A 19,481-nucleotide genomic window follows, 5' to 3' on the forward strand; every position below is an offset into this window, starting at 1 on the left:
GTATCGCCCTCTATTGTAGAACAAAACCTTAAACAATGAAACAACAAACACATTAATATTGAGACAATTATTTTTGACGAATGAGACATAAGATCGATGTTTCAGAAAGATTCAAGATTTCTTTTTCATGTGAAGTTTTGTTTACGTGAAGTTTTGGTTATGTGACAGACATTGAACGATCATTGTTGTTGACGACCGACATGTTAAATTAGTCGACGGACATAATCAAGGAGAGTAGAAGAGCAATGTTGGAAATGGAGTAACTTGGGGTCTCAATCCTCCAAGATTTCCATAAGCAACGCTAGTCACTTCTACATGCTCGTAATAGAGTATGAGTTATGCCTTGTACACTCCGTTGAGGCTGATGAGAATATGAGATTGTTGAGGTGGTAACCCACAACACCTCGTTTAGGATTTGTTGTTCAAAGTGGAGTTGTCCTTCACGTGTGGTTGGGAGAAATTAGAAAAACTCTGGTATCCCACATGCCTTCAGCTTCACACTAAAGGTGCTTTGGATGATATTATGTATTTGCACATAAGATGTAAAGAGTATGGAGTGTATGTAGGAAATACGGAGTGTTTATAGCAAATGTAAAGTGTATGTTAAGAGTGTGGGGTGAGAGGGTACTATGAAGATATATGTGGGTGTATTAAGATAATTTTTAACTAAAAAAGCAAATGTGGGGTGTATTAAATATGTGAGGTGTATTCAACAATATATGGGGTGTTAATATAACAAGCCGATATGTATTAAATAAATAGAAAATTGTTGAAATGGCAATTGATCAAAGCATCTTAATCAAATTTTATAAAGAAACAAATGTTTAAGTCTGAACAATTTTGACAAAAATATGGCAGATTCTAATTACTCCTTACCAAAAATGACATGTATGATTTAATAGAGTCATTGAGATTTTCTTTTGGGTCACAAGGAACCCAAGGCCCTATGAAGCTAAAAACAAGCAAGAGTGGATTTGGGCCATTTAACCACACCAGCCCAAAGTTAGAGCCCAAATTATCAGAACCTCGTTATCTTGTTTTTTTTTTTAGTTTTTAATTAAAAAAAAAGCCTAAAAAATGTTAATATTTTCTGGCCTTTGAAGGTTGGTACAACCGTACAAGGCATAGCTCGATAATATCGAAACCCAAAATTTGTTTGCTTTTCCGGTGAAATACAATTTCTCTTCTCTCTCTCTCTCTCTTTTTCTCTCTCTCTCTCTCTCTCTCTGTGAATTGTGAAGTTGAAAACCATGAGTGCTCTTCCGAGTTCCTTCGTTTCAGTTCCGAATCACAAAACCCACTTCTTAACTGGTAATAATTCTTCATTTTATGTTTCAGTTTTTCCAATTTATTAGTTTCTAATTTTTCCTATGAATATTTTTGTACGAAAAATGGATCACTCTCTTAAGTGTGCCTCAAATTGTAGATTTCTCAGCTGTTTTGAACTGACCAATTAGTCATTGAGCTCTCTAATTTGATGGGTTTGTTTCTTTAATGCAAGCTGAGGCTCCATTTCTCAAGGACTAGAAGATTTGAATGTAACCGATGCCAATTTTATAATTCTCTGATTTTTATTGTTTTTATTTTAATTTTTTTGTGATTTTTTTTCGTATGATTATCTAGTATTCTGCTATTGGTGCAATCCATGATCAAGTGTCTACACATGAACATGATATTTTACTTGAGTTAAGCAGTTAAAAATTCATTGAGGGGTATTATCAGATTAATTTCTTAGGCATTTAACGCTTGAAAGTTTTCATCTTTGAATTCAAAGTGCACTGGGAAATTTAATTATCCAGCCGGTGTTTCTTAGGGCCGGTTTTGTAACTATTTCGTTTGTAGTTTTCATTGTTGTGTGCTATAGATAGAGGAAAACTATATGGGCGAATGGAAGAATGGAGAAGGTGATAGTGGAAGAAATGGGAAAGGATTCAAGTTTTCGTTTTCATATTATCTCCTCCATTTCAACCGCCCCCCTTCATCCTTCTCCTTCCTCATTTCTACCATACACTTTCCTTGTATCTCTACCACAAAAAGTGAAAACTAAAAAATGGCAAGTAAAAACAACATGGTTATGGAACGAGCCCTTAGCTCGTTGATTCATCTTCCTGTTTTATGTGATTTGCCTTGTTCTTTGCCACTTCAACTTATTTTGTACACCATGACTTTATATATGTGGATAATGAGTATCAATTGTATGTCTCTTTCATCCTGGATTGACCCAACACATTGCTTGAGATTTTGTCTATTATGTCCCAATTTCATGTTGCAAAACTTTTAGATTTGAATTTCACATGTAAGTTTGTTGTTTATCGTTGCCAAATGTTTGATGCTTAGGTTCTTCAAAGCCAACCTACCATTGTCTTTTGAACGTTAGTCCCAGTAATACAAATGCCGCATTTCAGGACAAAGCAAAGCTCACTTCACACAGGTCACTTGTTGTCCGAGCTGGGTATGCATGCTTTTATGCTGTCTAAATTTTCAGTGTTTCAGTATTATTTTTATCTCTCGAGTCTTAAATGTCTTTTAGCTGGCCAGTTCTTGTAATACTTCTCTTCTTTTCCTTTTGTTTTTGCTACTACAGAGCGGATAGACCAAATTCAGCAAGTATCTTCGTTGGTGGTTTTATATTGGGGGGGATAGTTGTTGGAGCATTAGGTTGTGTATATGCACCTCAGGTATGTTTGAAGAATACAAGTTACGCATCTATCACAGTTTGACCTGTTACCATTGCATTGGTCTGTATTCTGTGTGGTTATTTAATGGTGGATATCTTTGGTGCCTCGATTTGATGTTGTGATTGCTATTGCTATTGCTACTCAGTATCTGCATGTCTGTGTACTCGCATGCCCTTACCTATACGAGCCTGTATTTGTGAATTGACGATTCCTGATAGAATATATATTCATCGTGTACCACATGGCCTTTAGAATGTTACTGCAGTACTGCTGTCTGATTATTAACTCCTTTAAGCCATAGGTTCTGCCCCCTCTCCCCCGTCCAAAGATTTACCTTCTAGAGGATACGTAAAGCTATGTAGTTATCTTGTTAAATGATATACAGTGTATGAATTTGTTGTGGGAGATGAGACATGGTTTGTGTGTGATATATAGCTGATCAAAAGGGGCCAACTTCTTTATAGTGACCCGAAAGCATGTATTTGACTGACATATCATATCATATTCCCAGATAAGCAAGGCACTAGCTGGAGCCGACAGAAAAGACTTGATGAGAAAGCTACCAAAATTTATTTATGATGAAGAGAAAGCTCTTGAGGTGAGAGTTTTTTGTTCCCTCTTTAATCGTAGTTTTTAGCAATATAGAAAGGTCAGGTTGATGATAGTTTCTAGATATGTAGAATGTGGAATTAATCATTAAACGAAGATTTTATAAGCACTTCTGAGGCCATTGTGTGTGGGTTGTACTTTATCTTTATTGTGTTATTTGTTTCTTTTTAAGTGAAAACTTTGATTGATCAACCCCCTGTAACTTTTGGATCACATTTGAACTTATGTGTTTTCTGTTATGTACAGAAAACCCGCAAAATACTGGCTGAGAAGATAGCGCAGCTAAATTCCGCCATAGATGACGTTTCTGCTCAGCTGCATGGAGATGATGCCCCGAATGGAGCCGCAGTGGCTTCCGATGAAGTTGAAGCTTCCATATAGTAATAGTTTGCAGAAGTTTTGTTGAACTTGTTACATGTGTCAATCACTGGGAAAATAATGTTGTTAATCTTCTTGTTCTCGTGTGTTTTTCGTGTTTATAATTACATCGAAAACAACGTCAGTAATTGAAAGCCATCGTAGTTTGCTGGAATACTTATTTGCTTCAACCCTATCAACTATTTCTCCCTTTGATTGGAGTCTTGAAGTTGTCGTCTGAGAAACCAGGGCGTTTTAGTTTTCTATAGAAGTGAATGTGATCTTTTAACGACCTGCCGTTTTGAGTTTGAGTTGGGCCTCAAACCAATCCAATTGTATCCACCAGACTGAAAAGGAGGACAATGCTCCTTCATGGGTCAGAAAGATTCGGAGCCCGTATAAAGCACTTTATTTTATTTTTATTGTTATTGTATAGAATGAGAGATTTTTCAGTGTGCCGAGAGTATGGTCTTGTGTGCCGAGAGTATGGTCCGATATATCAAGTTTAATAATACAATTGGTTAGAAATTTGAAAAAATAAATTTTAACAATTATATTATTACACTTGGTGATTGGGTCGTGTTCTTGGGATACTAAAAAATTCTCCTATAGAGTGGGTAAGGCAAATGATTTTTGTGTACTCTTTTTCTTTTGAACATTTTAAATTAGTTGTCTCTTAATTTTTCTTTGATTTATCTAATCTAAAGGTAAAAAATAATTAAGGATGTGTATGCTAATAAAAAAAATGTGCATAACATTAATAACTTTGCTTAATTTTTCGCTTGCAGGTTATAATCAATTGGATGCATGAAAGTAAACCTTTAGTATGACGATGGAGTTTGTAGCTCAAATGGCTCAACCGTCAATTGTTTCATGCCAAATCATGTGATCGACTCTTTCTCCCTTAATATCGTTGTTAATGGAGAAAGAGTCCATAGAATTGACTGGGAAACATATCAAGGGATGGAGAGAATGTCGGTTGACGCCGATTGGTTTCAGTCACGCGTATATCTAGTCACATATCAAAAAAAATAAACATATATTTAAATGATGAAAAACACGTACACGTGATTATATACAATTAGCGAGTATGACACCATTTGGCATGCAATAGAATATTCCATGCATGGACCATGGTTCATGGCCATGCATCGAAATATATTCTACTATGTGTGATCATGCGTGATTTCCAATAAAGGCTGCGATGCATGGACATCAGAATTTGACTCCAAATTTAATAACAATACTCGTTTTGGACTCGTATGCATTATGCATCTCAACATGTCACTGTCAAGCAAGAAGAAAGAGGAAACAAATATGATCACAATTATTAATCGCCCACGCTTGTTTAAACAAATTAAAATGAAATTGTGGAGGTAATTAAGAACTACATTATTGTGGAAGAGTTTAAGTACGCCAGCTAGAACTAACTAATTTCCAGAGTCAATTGCTGACATGGAGTTTAAATTGCATAATCACTTACTTCAGTCCTTCGTTTAGTTATGGTTGTCTCTATTTTGTTGAGAATATCTCTTATTCGACTTAATTAGATGCAATGGCGATGGATATACGAAAGTTTAGGGTTTAATTTTAGAGAGAGTTTAATAACAAGTTGCAGCTAATGGATGACACATCTATGTTATGAATCTCAAAAAAAAAAATTTGACACGCAATTTGAAAAGTTTAGGATTTAGAATGGGGTCGATGTACAAACATTTGGCCGATGATTATTCTTTGAGATCTTTTGATATAGGCGCTTCAGTTTTGAATTTTCTAGATCAAACATTCATGTCTTTTAGTGATTTGATTAAACTTTTTTGTCATAATTTTGGTGCTATATGCACATTATATTGTAACAAATTTCCTATAATCTAGCCTTTTGATTACACACTTCTCCATTAGAGATAATTGTAAACAAAAAAAGTTGGTTAGATTCAATTTATTTTCACAATAATGCTACAATTTAGCAATAATTATCTACGATTTAAGATATTTTCTTTCCAAAATAGTTTAAAATATTTTTAAATCCCCAAAATCAAACGTACCGAAATAAGTTTTTCTTTTAGTACGTTAAGAGAAAATAGGATTGAGAATAATATAAATGTACCAATACACAATGTGTACAAAATAATACGTACCAAAATAAAAATAATGTACTAATATTAACAATTTGTATCAAATCAAACGTGCCAAAATTGCAAATAAACGTACCAATTAATGATTTTTGTAAATTCAAACGTACCTGCAGATAATATGACACACCCCAACCTGAATTTGGGCATGCTGGCAGTCACGTGAGGGTGACGTAGCCATGTGCACAGTGCGGAAGCAATAATGATAATAGAGAATACGAATAATTAAGAACCAATTCATAAGAGTACTAGCTAAGGTAAGTGCTAGAAAAATGTGTGAATACACAATCAGAGCGTAAGTAGCCTAAGTTCAGTCCAGAAAAAAAATACTAATTAAACGACACCCAAGGATGTCCTACATTGTGATAGTTTGTCAGAACCTCCATTCAATCCTCGTGAGCCACCAACGAACAAGCTTACCTAAAACCTGGAGGGGTGCAAAACAGAAAACATGAGTGGGCAAAAACAAAGCTTTTCAAAACCATCCATTTATCAAATGCTCTAACCCCTCGCTGTAAAACATGTATAATTTCCCTAAGATAGAATATAAATATATATATATATATATATATATATATATATATATATATATATATATATTCAAATCATGCTTTCCATAACCATAAACATAAATATGCCATGCCAAATATATAACAGAATGAGTAACTCAGGTGAAAATTATTTCATGGAAATAACATATTAGCCGGAACCCCTGCAAAGGTCTGTACGACTGAATTCATAGCTCATTAGTCAATCCAGTCGGAGTCACCGCAAGTGACTTATACGGCACTACACTGCACATGAGTCGGAACCACTGTAAAGGTCTGTACGACAAGACTGGGTGTAATATAGTTATGCTCAATGCTACGTTCTCATGATAGCTATACGATAAATCGCTAGTCACCTACGAGTCAGAACCACCTATGATGGTCTGTACGACAAGACTGTGCACCTAAATTGGATCCAATGTGAGCATATGGTACGGGATGTGACATCATAAACAGGCATGTCACAATCACCCGATGTGCAGGTTCATGAGCTCTATATTTCTCAATTAATCACAACCATTATTCACATTCACAATTCAATAACTCACCTGACTTACCTGAGTGTCCACATCACCATAATTATATATATATATATATATATATATATATATATATATATATATATATGCAAACATCATATGCATATTCTAAATGTAAAACATTTGGCATGGCAATTTAAATCATAACTCATTTAAATGCATCTTCTGGGAAAGATAGTATATACATATATACTTAAAACCAAAAGCCCACTCACTGGTATGTCAAAGGGTCGTAGCCCTCGAGTCGCCCTTGACTGCGCTCGTCCTCGGGATAGGTCTCACCAATTTCAAGGCTTGAAATCCATGAAAACTCACCGAAGAAAGCTCGATAATCCGGCGAAAACTTAAAACTCGTCAAACACGATTTCCCCAACGTCCAATTTGCTTGCTTTTTCTTCTCCGAGCTTCGTAAGAACGTCCTGAAGCTTCATATGAGCTCAAAATCCCCTTTTTGAGTCCACAAACTTCCTAGATCACCCACGATCACGATCGAGTCACTATTTACCTCGTCGGAGCTTATGAAAACTCAGGGTTCCCGACGTCCTCTCTTAAAAACAAAGGTGTCACTCGACTCATGAGAACACAAGGAACAAGGTGATGATCTTAGATGGTTTGATCCGTGAGGTTTTGATGTGGTTTGAGGGATTGTCCGTACATTTGTACTGACAATGGAGGAAAATCCGAGAGGGAGGAGAGAGAGAGAGGTCAACGGGAGTGATGTGGGTGTGTGTGTGGTTTAGATTTGGGTCACCAACCAAGAACAAAGAAAATCTAAGTTCGAATTGGGTCCAAACAATTAGGACTTAAAATAATTGGCCCGTTTCACACGCTCACGATCCAACGCTCAAGGGTAAAATCAACATTTCACGCCATTGATAAAAGTAATTCGGGACGGGCTGTGACATAATATATACGTATTGTATTGTACCTAATAATAATTCGTCAACAACTATACTTAAAAAAAGGGCAAAAGAATTATAATTTCACAAAAAAAATTGAAAAAATTACACGGAGCTTTTATGTTGATCACCAACTATTTGAAAAAGAAAAAACCATTTGGAAAAAGAAATAATATTAAATGTTTGCATAACAAAAAAAAACTGTGATCGAAAAAACATATTTGGAAGAAGAGAAAATATAGTTTAATTACTAATATCTCCACTAAATAAGTAAAAAGTGCATCATACATATAAAATGATAAATTCAAAAATTATTTGAATTTTAAAAAATAGATGTGACTATGGATCAACGCACTTTAATCAAATTTTAAAAGGCACATATGTTTAATCTAAATGATATAAAAAAACTGTAAGGAATTCTAATTTTCCCTTATTCTTTTACAATAACCATTCTTGGAATTAACCGTATATGCATGCTTTGCCCCATGGAAAATATTTGGTAAATTTTAATCGGACCCAAAAATTTTCTTTCTAAACCCAAGTTATAACTTTTTAACTTTGAAATTTATGTTTTATCCCACATACAAAATGAGTTTAGAATGATAAAGAAGAAAACGAAAAAGAACCAGCCAAAGTCACCTGCGACATCCACCCCCACCTCTCCAACCCAAAGACACCCAATTTCCTTCACCCCCTCACCAACCACCTAGGCATACCACTTGGACCTCCCCTACCATCCACAATCAAAGACCTAAATCTCATCCCCCCATATATATCCAACAGGATCCTCTCCGGATTCTTTTGATGAGGATACTAAGGATCCATAAATTGTGTACGTTCATCGTATATCGTGCAATCAGTTTTTGTCAAGTATTATTTGTGTTTAATTTTAAATAAAAATATTTAAAATGATTTCTGACCGCACGATTCACGGATTCTCAGGATTCTCACAAAGAGGATTTGGCGAGGATATGGATTCCATATGTATATGCAATATTTCAACACTATAACGATAAACAATTAACAGATATCATCTAATTAAGTCAATTGGTTTAATCTCAACCATTAAAAACTAATTTAATGAGTATGAGTGCACAATCCTAGTTCTACATTCTTCCTTTTCACACAAATCAACTATATTGTGATAAATCAATTTGAGGTTGAAATCCAATAAGTTTAAATCATCCAATAGGAATGAAGATGTGTGGGCACACGAGAAATGATAAGATTAGGAATGAGGATATCCGAGGTAAAGTAGGAGTAGCCGAAATTGAAGGAAAGATGAGAAAAAATTGGTTACGGTGGTTTGGACATGTGCAAAGAAGGCCTACTGACGCTCCGGTTCAAAGATGTGACTATGGGACAGAGGTTCAAGGCCGAAGGGATAGAGAAAGACCTAGGAAAACTTTGGAAGAGACCCTAAGAAAAGACTTAGAGTACTTGGATCTAACGGAGAACATGACACAGAACCGAGCGCAATGACGTTCTAGGATTCATATAGCCGACCCCACTTAGTGGGAAAAGGTTTTGTTGTTGTTGTATTAGTCAGTGGTTGGAAAGAGAGGGTGTTTTCGTGGAGGGGTGGGGATGGGATAATCTGACGTATTTTCACTATTTTTTGTTTTTGTTTTTCTTTCTAAACCTATTTAGTATATAAAGGTAAAACATGAGTTTTGAAATAAAAACTTATTAGTTGGGTTTAGAAAAAGAAATATTAGATCTGAATAAAAATTTTCAAAATATTTTCTTATTCTAACATTTTTATTTTTATTTTTGACTTTTTAGGGGGATGGGACTCTTGTTTCTTGCAAATTAAGATTCCTAAGCGCAGATGCCATTGATGAGTGAAAGGTGACTAAGGGAAACGAAAGATATGTGCGTGGCTCATGTGCATTTTGGGGTCCTATTGCTGCACATTATTTGCTGAAATTATTGGCATTTGGAGGTCCACAGCTTGACGTTCGATCGATACCTTCTTGTTCTACATATATTTTATATATATGGCTCTGTCGGTCCTTCCCAACTCTCAACAGCAAAATCCCCACTGAACACGTGAAACAACTGCGATCATATACTACCAAAATAGTGAACTTCATTGATGGAATAATTAATTGACCTTGTATTGGTAGCTCCTTTCTGGAGTAGGATTATCTTTCCTTTTATTCTCATCCACTTCCTTCCTCTTCTCTCACATTTTTCTTTTTGTCTTATTCTCTATATAAAAAAATCAACATAAGATGTTGATGTGATTTTACCATAACCGTTCAAATAGAAGATGAGGGAAGGGGAGAGTTTAGGAGAGGAGAGAATCCTCCTCCACTAATTAGACATTGATCTGCAATATTTCATGTGTTATACATTATCAAAGAGATATACTTTCACATTTCCTATTAGGCTTTTTAGCCAAAATAGTCATTGAGATTTGCATAACTTCTCACTTTGGTCCCCTGAGATTTGAAATCAATAGAGAAGTGGTTTCTGAGTTTGCCCACCATCAATCATTTTGGTTGTTTCGTGAAAAAATTTCTTAAATAAAGACCAAAATGACAAAAATACCCTCAATTTAATAAACAATGCGCCAAAATGATTTAACAAAAATTGAGAGTATTTTTGTCATTTTATCTCTATTTAATGGAGATTTTTTAGAGAATGATCAAAATGATTGATGATGGACAAATTCAGGGACCAAAGTGAGGAGTTATGCAAATCTCAAGGACCACTTTAGTTAAAAAGTCTTCCTATTATTAAAATAAAATTAGTTTTAAGTATGATGTTGATATTCGATCAATTATATTGTTAATATTTGATCGAAATATTGTTGATATTTGATCTGATCAATATTCGATCAATTGTATGTATCAGATCAACCAGCTTTAGGGTGTATAAATGTATTCATTTGAAATGAATTTAGTAACATATAGTTTGAAATCACATCCATCGTCCATGTGAAGGCACAATGATTGAAATTGGAATCTTCTAAAGTAACTAGTATCACTTCTGGCTCAAATGAGAATAAAATATTAGTGTGGCTAGAAATTTCACTTTTCTGGGTCAAATAGGGAGAGCCAGAGGCTCAAAGCTTGTATCTCTCTCTTTTGGTTAGGTATTTCGTCTAAAAAAACATCACAAAAGAAGAAAAAAATAATAATAAAAGGAAACAAAAGGGAAGGGTTGAAGCTGGATTGGTTATTGAGTCCGTCGAGGGTTAAGAAGTGTAGCTAGCTCAAGAGTTACTTGTATCTAGCTCGAAAGCTAAATGCAGTTGGAGTTTTAAGTGTAGTTAGCTCGGAAGTTATTTGTATCTAACTATGTTTACTAACTAGTGTATGGTATCTTTGCAATTAAGAGACGAATTTTATACATTTTGAAACGAAAAATCATCTATAGTGATTTGCTGGGGAGACGTCCAAATAGTAGCATGTGCCCAGCACATGACTTGACAAGTTGCCAACTATTCATAGTGCCAACGATGGACCGCCAATTAGGGTTGTCTTGTCGATCGGTGGTCGACACTTGAAACTGCAGCAATACATATGGCTATGCAAAGAGCAAACATATGAACTATACAATTCAACGATTCACCTTTTATATGTGCAATTGATTTCTAGCTAGTCATGAAGTTGATTACTAGTAGGCCACTTATGTTATGTGATTTACAGCACCTTAAATTACTTTTCAATATGTACATTGCAGTATTTATATTAGGTTTGAATATCATAAACGGCAAGTTTGATACAAATTTATTCCCCTCATTCTTTAATGTAAATATATGTAAGCTCTTATATAACTAAAAAATATACTTCTAGTCGAGTTATGGGAATATCTATTTCTAAATATCAATTATTGGATTGATTAAATATCAACAAATATATATCAAAAGTTGGCCTTATAACGATTAAAGATTGATGAAATAGCAATCAAATTTGACTGACATACTGAAAAATTGATCAATTTGATTCTACCAATATCATTCGCTTTTGGTCCAAAAAAATTACGATTAACTACTGTTCAATATCATTTCACTCTGCTGTTGTTAATTTCCTTTGTACTATAAAGTCCAAGAGAATGAAGTTCTATATATACGTCACTAGTCGCGAACGTTCCTAGTAGAGACATTTGTCCCATCACTGCTTTTTTGGTAATTTGCATCATGTGTCTATCTATGTATGTACACTGTCACTGACACGTAAGCACAGTTGTCAAATTGACATATCAATGATGGGTTGATGGTATTCATGTAGAAAACTCCAAGCCAATCGATCACATCTTCATCCCTAGATAGTACTAGGGTTTTATTATTTTAACCAGCATGAGATTTAGGAAAATTTATCTGTCCACTGGCGTATTAATGTGTGGCTAATATTCAAATGGCACGTTCAACTTATTTATAATTATTTCAACTTGCTTATTTAATCGATCGACCTCCAATATAATACAAATGCTCACTGTGGTTCTTGATGTCTACTTTTTCTGACAAATCTGGAAACATGCATGCATGCGTATGCATATGCTGTAGACTTTTGGTCGAACCAAATTCTTGGTTGGACAGACAAATTCGAATTTGTCTAATGAGTGAGCCTGCCTGAGGAGAATTCTAATTAATCTAATATCCCATGTGATTTGTGATATTTGTCCTGGTGTGAATGCAAGAAAAAATCAAGGTAGCGATTTGTAATTAGTTGGATATATAGACTCGATAAGTTTGCAAAGTTTTGCGTAACATTCATGAACTGGTATGTGGAGGTGGACCTAGCTAGGTACCAATATAAGTATTGTACGTATGTGTATAATATAGTATCGTGCGTATGTGTATATATATAAATAATATATGTTGTGCTCGTTTGTCAACTAATCTGGCCAATTTTTAAACCGTTAGTAAATTATGTTGATTGAACGGTTTAGAAGTGATCTTGTAGAAAAACTTCTCACTGTATATTTGTATTGTCGTTTTAGACATGTATACTTGGGTGAAATAAATATTAACCAACTCATTAAAATTTCGACATACCAGGGCTTATGTGCCATGCACTGTATGTCTCGCAAATCGCACACATAGTAATTGACTTATCAAAACCAGATAAATCACTAAGAGTGACACACATCTCTCAAATGTTCAAATCTCAATAAAACTCTACATAATCAAAAGAAACATAAAGCTCTGCATTCTTCACCAAAAACCATTAAGCACCACTACACGTGCTCGTTCCTCCATCGCCACAAGCCAAACCCTTACGGTGCTCGTGAATTCAAGATAAGGTTACTACGATCCTCGGGTCAACCACTTTATATATGTTAGAGTATAAGACATTTGAGTTATGTAGAGAATGCCACTTGTCCTTGTATTAGTGGCTGTTGAGTTTTGTCTCTAGGGTGTTGTGTTTAGTATGAGTATAAATAGCAGAATTACATTGTATTGATTAAGTTAACAGTAATAGAAAATCTGTTGCAAAAGCTTGTCATTGCTCTCTCTCTCTCTCTGATATTTGTTATCTTTCTTAATACCTAAGCTTTCTACATTTCTTAGCAATGTTGTCATGGTATCTTCGCCGAAACGGTTAACACCTTCGGTTGTCGATCCTTCTTGCTTCCGCTCTCGATTTCGTTTTCTTGGATTGTTGCTGTGATTTGTCGATCATCGTCGGTGATGAAGTTGTGGATTTCGATTCAGTCGCAGTCGGTGGGTTTTTGATTTCTGTCGCTCGTTGTCGAAGTCGGTGCTCTGCCAAACCCTAGAAATTGGGGATTTTTTTGGTGTTCTTGCGCTGTTGTTCATTGTCGCTCGTTGCTGAGGTGATTTCTTCTCTTTGTTACGATTGAATCACTGTTAATTGTTGAAGATCTCTACTGCAAACCTAATCTGTGGAAATTGCTGTTGCGGATTCTAGATATTTTTTTTTTGTTCATTCTCTCTCTGCTGTGCTTCTCTCGTGTGGTTTACACTTTGTTGATTATTCTGTGTCCAAACATGGTTACCACTGCTCAATTGGCTCTTACTCAGTCTTCGATTTCCTCACTGATTCCCAATGTTGGTAATATTGTTACGGTTAAACTTGATGATTCCAATTATGTTACTTGGAACTTTCAACTGGAATTGTTATTGGATGGTAATGGAATTCGAGGTTTTCTTGATGGCTCCATTCCTTGTCCTGCACGTTTTGATGATTCGGATTCTGATAATGATACTGTGGAACATGAACACACTGTCACTGATGCATATAAAATCTGGAAGATTCATGATAAGGCTTTGATGACCCTCATTACTGCTACCCTATCCACTGCTGCATTGTCTTGTGTGATTGGTTGTACGAGTTCGAAAGACATGTGGACTTCTCTTCGTGAAAGATTTGCCAATATGACTAGGACTAGCATTGTTCAAATGAAAATTGATCTTTAGAATATTAAGAAGGGTTCTGAGAATATTGATGCATATTTGCAACGAATCAAAGATGCTAGGGATCAATTGGCTGCAGTTGGGGTGTTCATATCTGATGAGGACATTATTATTGTTGCTTTGAGAGGCTTACCTCCTGAATATAATACCATCAAAGCAGTGATTCGTGGTCGGGAAAATTTGGTGTCTCTTAAAGAGCTTCGATCACAACTGAGGGCTGAAGAATCTACATTAGATGAGACTACTCGACAGATTCCTCTTATGTCTGCCATGCGTGCTCAATCCACTGGTGCTGTTTTTGAAGTTGGGGGTTCCTCGAGCACACAACCTTATTCTCCAGGTTCTGTTTTTGGTCAGCCCTCTGGTTCTGTAATGCCATTTCCAATGCAGTTTGCCTCCATGCCATTCATGCCTCAGTTTCCAGTTTCTGGCCAGCAGGCTTTTGTGTCTCAATCTGGCTCGGGCACCTACAATAATTTTCGGGGGAACAATTTCAAATCCAAAGGGAAAGGCAAGAAATTATTCTCTGGGGGTCCATATTCTCATAATCAATCCTTTACTCATGGTGCTAATCCTCCATCTTTTCATACTCAACCCGTCACTTATGGTGCCAATCCTTTCTCCCAGTCCTCCATTCAGCCTCCAGTCACACCATCTTCTCATAGTCCTCAACCAATGTGTCAGATATGCGACAGGAAAGGTCACACTGCCCTTACTTGTTTTCAACATGGTTGTCAAATCTGTCATCGTGTTGGGCATACTGCAGCTACATGTTTTGACAGAAATTCAGCTCCAAATCAATCATTTCCTTCTTCTCAGTTCTATCATACCTATCCTCAGCAACATCCACATTCGGTGCAGTCACATGCTCCACCTCCTGGTTCAGCTCATATCTCTTACAATTCAGCTTCTCCCGGGTCTTCCCAGTTCTTTCCTCCCTCTGGAACTTCATGTCACAATCCTCCTGTTGCCATGAATGTGCGGGCTCAAGTATCACCTTCTGCACCACAACCAGAGTATTGGCTTCTAGACTCGGGAGCCACCAATCATATGACTAGTGATTTGTCTAATCTTCATGCTGCGGCTCCATATCCTGCAAATGATACTGTCACTGGTGCAAATGGTGAAGGTTTAATTATTGCTAATGTTGGCAGTTCTAATCTTCACACTAAGTCTCACAATTTCAGATTGAATTCTGTTCTGCATGTTCCTCAATTATCTCAACACTTGCTGTCTATGCATCAATTGTGTAAAGATAATAATTGCAGATGTATTGTTGATGAATTCTCTGTTTGTGTACAGGACAAGGTTACCAAGAGAACATTGTTCCACAGGCTGAGTAACAATGCAGTTTATCCTATTCCTGTGCCCAAACCTTCCACCGGTCCTCCTGCAGCGTTTCTTGGTCAAAAAGTTAGTTCTATTCTATGGCATCGTAGGTTGGGTCACCCTACTAATAATGTTGTCCAACTTGCCCTTACTAAGTCTTCAATTCCATTTTCTAGTACCTTAAACTCTCAGCCATGTATTTCTTGTTTGAAGGGCAAATTCACTAAGCTGCCATTTCCTATACATGTTTCCAAGTCTTCAATTCCTTTTGAAGTCATCCACACGGATGTATGGGGTCCTGCTCCTGCTATGTCTTTAGAAGGTTTTAAGTACTATGTCTCATTCATAGATGAATGTACTCGTTATACATGGATTTTTCCTCTTATTAATAAAGCTTCTGTTTTTGGCCTCTTTACTCAGTTTCACGCTTATGTGGTTAATTTCTTTGATACATCTATTAAAATTCTGCAAAGTGATGGGGGTGGAGAGTATCTTAGTACTTCTTTTCAGTCTTTTCTTAAATCCAAGGGTATCATTCATCAGATTTCCTGTCCATATACACCTGAGCAAAATGGCTTAGCTGAAAGAAAGAATAGGCATGTTGTTGAAACAACTATTACTCTTCTTCAGTAAGCTTCTTTACCTGATCCGTTTTGGTATCATGCGTGTGCTACTGCAACCTATCTTATCAATAGGATGCCTACCCCTAGTCTTGCAATGAAATCTCCTTTTGAAGTCTTATTTCATTCTGCACCTAGGTTAGATCACTTAAGGGTTTTCGGCTGTGCCTGCTATCCTTCTTTAAAACCTTATAGGACTACTAAACTTGATCCAAAGACCACTCAGTGCATTTTCTTGGGTTATGCTGCACAATATAAAGGTTACATTTGCTTTGATGTTTTCAAACACAAATTGCTGGTTTCCCGCCATGTGTTATTTGATGAAACTCAGTTTCCTATCTTGTCTTCTCATTTTTCTAAGCCATCTTCTTCTTCCACTTTTTCTCCCTCCCTACCACATACTGTTCATCCTAATACCTTTCACCAGTATCCCATTCTCCCTATCCCTTTACCAACTGTTTTTCAGACACCTGCTGCATCTCCTCATGTTACTCAGTCCAGTTCTCTCTCCCATGGTGATCTTGTCTCCTCTACTGCTCCTTCATCAGTCAATGGTATTTCTACTTCTCCTCCTGTCTCAGAATTACATCCAGACACTACAATGTCTCAGGTTCCAGATTTACAGCCTGTGCTTCTTGCTGCTACAAATTGTCACCCTATGCAGACTCGATCCAAGTCTGGCATTTTTAAGAAAAAACAAGGGTTCACAGCTTCTGTTCCATCTCCTAGTAGCATCGAACCACACACTTTTGCTGCAGCTTCCAAGTCTGTTGAATGGAAACAGGCTATGCACGAAGAAATGGATGCTTTGCTTCATCAGCAAACTTGGTCACTTGTTCCTCTTCCTCCACATAAAAACCGTGTCGGCTGCAAGTGGATCTATAAGATTAAGCGGCATCCCGAAGGCTCTGTTGCTCGGCACAAGGCCCGACTAGTGGCACAAGGGTTTTCTCAAGAAGCAGGTCTCGATTACTATGAGACATTCAGTCCTGTGGTTAAACCTACCACAGTACGCCTGATGTTATCTTTGGCAGCAACAAACGGTTGGAAATTGAATCAACTTGATGTCAAGAATGCGTTTTTGCATGGTTTTCTTGAGGATGAGGTCTATATGTCTCAACCCCCGGGTTTTGTGGATAGAGATCACCCTGAGTATGTTTGCAAGTTACAACGGTCTCTCTATGGTCTTAAACAAGCTCCTCGCGCTTGGAATGATCGGTTTACCTCTGTTCTGTTTTCTCTTGGTTTTAAAGCTTTTCATGCCGATCCCTCTCTCTTTGTCAAGCATAATGGTCTTCATATAGTTGTGTTATTGTTATATGTGGATGATATCATCCTCACTGGAGATCATGCTGACAGTATACAATCTGTGATCCGGCATTTGACAAAGGAGTTTGATATGAAAGACTTAGGTCTTCTTCATTATTTCCTCGGGCTGCAAATTGAATATCATCCCCAGGGGTTATTTGTTCATCAGTCTAAATATGTCCAGGACTTGTTGCAGAAGACGGACATGGTTCAATGCAAGTCTTGCACCACTCCATGTCATCCCAATCAGAAATTACTCAATCATGGTAATCCCCTTTACTCTGATCCTACTCATTATCGCAGTATTGTTGGGGCTCTTCAATACTTAACCTTCACAAGACCGGACATTGCTTATTCAGTTAACCAAGTGTGTCAGTTCATGCACACTCCATTGGACTCTCATTTTGTTGCTGTCAAACGGATTTTGCGTTATCTCAAAAGAACTCTTGATTGGGGAGTTTGCTTTAGACCTGGTTCATTTGACATTCGAGCCTACACTGATGCAGACTGGGCTGGTGATCCCAATGACCGCCGGTCTACCACTGGTTTTGTGGTCTTTCTTGGTTCTAATCCCATTTCTTGGAGTTCCAAGAAACAACATACAGTGAGTCATTCTTCCACTGAAGCAGAATACCGGGCTATGGCCACTACCACAGCTGAGGTTGTTTGGTTACAACAATTGCTCAAGGATTTGCACATTGTGACTTCTGTCCCTCCTCTGTTACATTGTGATAATATCTCTGCAATGGCATTGGCAACCAATCCAGTTCTTCATTCCAAAGCTAAACATATTGAAGTGGGCTGTCACTTTGTTCGAGAACGTGTTCAACAGGGAGTGATTTCCCTACAGTTTGTCTCCTCCACTGATCAGTATGCTGATATTCTTACCAAAGGCTTGTGTTCACCTTTGTTTCTTCGTCATTGTTCCAATCTTATGCTTGGGGCTTCCCACCATAAGATTGAGGGGGAATGTTAGAGTATAAGACATTTGAGTTATGTAGAGAATGCCACTTGTCCTTGTATTAGTGGCTGTTGAGTTTTGTCTCTAGGGTGTTGTGTTTAGTATGAGTATAAATAGCAGAATTACATTGTATTGATTAAGTTAACAGTAATAGAAAATCTGTTGCAAAAGATTGTCCTTGCTCTCTCTCTCTCTCTGATATTTGTTATCTTTCTTAATACCTAAGCTTTCTACATTTCTTAGCAATGTTGTCAATATACACACTTTGTATCCTCGAAGATTGAATCAAATGATCAAATTTTTTGTATAAGAAATTGTAACCTAATTTTACATTAATACAAATTATTACTTTGTACACGTACACCAATCACTAGCAAAAAAACATAATAGTTACCTTATAATAAAATTATATTGAAGCCTAATTAAACGCAAAATACAAATACATAAGCACCCGAGGTTTCGTGGTTAAAATTTTGGAGAACTTCAGTTTCAAAACCTCCACGTCTTTCAACACTCTCTCTTATTTTCTCTTTGATCTTCTTTCTAATCTAACATATGGCAGGAGATTGGTGTATAATAAAGTTCTTCTCTGCTATGTAGTGGCAGACCACTCGGAGAGGAATTAAGGCTACCCAGACTTGTGGGTTACATCCAACTTGTCTCTTCTTTCAATTAAATTTCTTTCTTTTTTTACTTTATTTTTTTACAAACGAGGTAGTGATGAGCTTAGTCTCATAATAAACTAATAATAATATAATTACATCACACTTATAAATAAAAATAAATATCACATATACCGTAATATTAGTAAACCTTTTCGAGTTCTTTCTATAATTACTCTCTGGTCACAACTTAGCACAAGAAACAAATGGCAAGCCGAAAAGCTTGAGTAGTGGCCTTACGCTGCCGTGCAAATTGATCCCCACGTGGCAAGCTCCAACAATGTGCTCACATGTGTAACCGTCTCATTGATCCGACTCCAAAAATTGGAAGCATTTTTGCTCGTCAACATAAACTATGATATATACTCATCATCCTATGTATCATCATTAAATAAGTTTAAATTTCGAGATTTATATAGTGGATATTACATATCTCAAAATTCAAACA

General features: G+C 36.5%; 1 protein-coding gene and 1 long non-coding RNA gene across 2 annotated transcripts; one reads left to right on the forward strand and one right to left on the reverse strand.

The window, feature by feature from the left end:
• Nucleotides 1–1,069: 1,069 nt before the first annotated feature.
• On the forward strand, nucleotides 1,070–3,821 carry LOC114820017 (uncharacterized). The gene is made up of 5 exons (XM_029089864.2): nucleotides 1,070–1,311; nucleotides 2,338–2,452; nucleotides 2,585–2,678; nucleotides 3,190–3,276; nucleotides 3,534–3,821. The coding sequence occupies exons 1-5, from the start codon at nucleotides 1,251–1,253 to the stop codon at nucleotides 3,666–3,668; spliced, it is 492 nt and encodes a 163-aa protein (XP_028945697.1). The 5' UTR covers nucleotides 1,070–1,250; the 3' UTR covers nucleotides 3,669–3,821.
• A 2,158-nt stretch (nucleotides 3,822–5,979) lies between these two features.
• Nucleotides 5,980–7,877, reverse strand: LOC139190388 (uncharacterized). The gene is made up of 2 exons (XR_011574604.1): nucleotides 7,079–7,877; nucleotides 5,980–6,203 (listed from the first exon to the last, which is right to left on the reverse strand). It is a non-coding gene; the product is annotated as an uncharacterized lncRNA (long non-coding RNA).
• Between the last annotated feature and the right edge of the window lie 11,604 nt (nucleotides 7,878–19,481).

The sequence above is a fragment of the Malus domestica genome, chromosome 02 (genome assembly GCF_042453785.1).
Source record: "Malus domestica chromosome 02, GDT2T_hap1".
In the NCBI taxonomy this organism is placed as follows: Eukaryota; Viridiplantae; Streptophyta; class Magnoliopsida; order Rosales; family Rosaceae; genus Malus; species Malus domestica.

What these genes read in the sequence shown, in the direction of transcription:
- LOC114820017 (XM_029089864.2), top strand. Translation starts at nt 1,251, where the DNA reads ATGAGTGCTCTTCCGAGTTCCTTCGTTTCAGTTCCGAATCACAAAACC. An exon ending in CAAAACCCACTTCTTAACTG is followed by an intron (nt 1,312 to 2,337) that starts GTAATAATTCTT and finishes TTTGATGCTTAG; the next exon opens with GTTCTTCAAAGCCAACCTAC. An exon ending in ATGAAGAGAAAGCTCTTGAG is followed by an intron (nt 3,277 to 3,533) that starts GTGAGAGTTTTT and finishes TGTTATGTACAG; the next exon opens with AAAACCCGCAAAATACTGGC.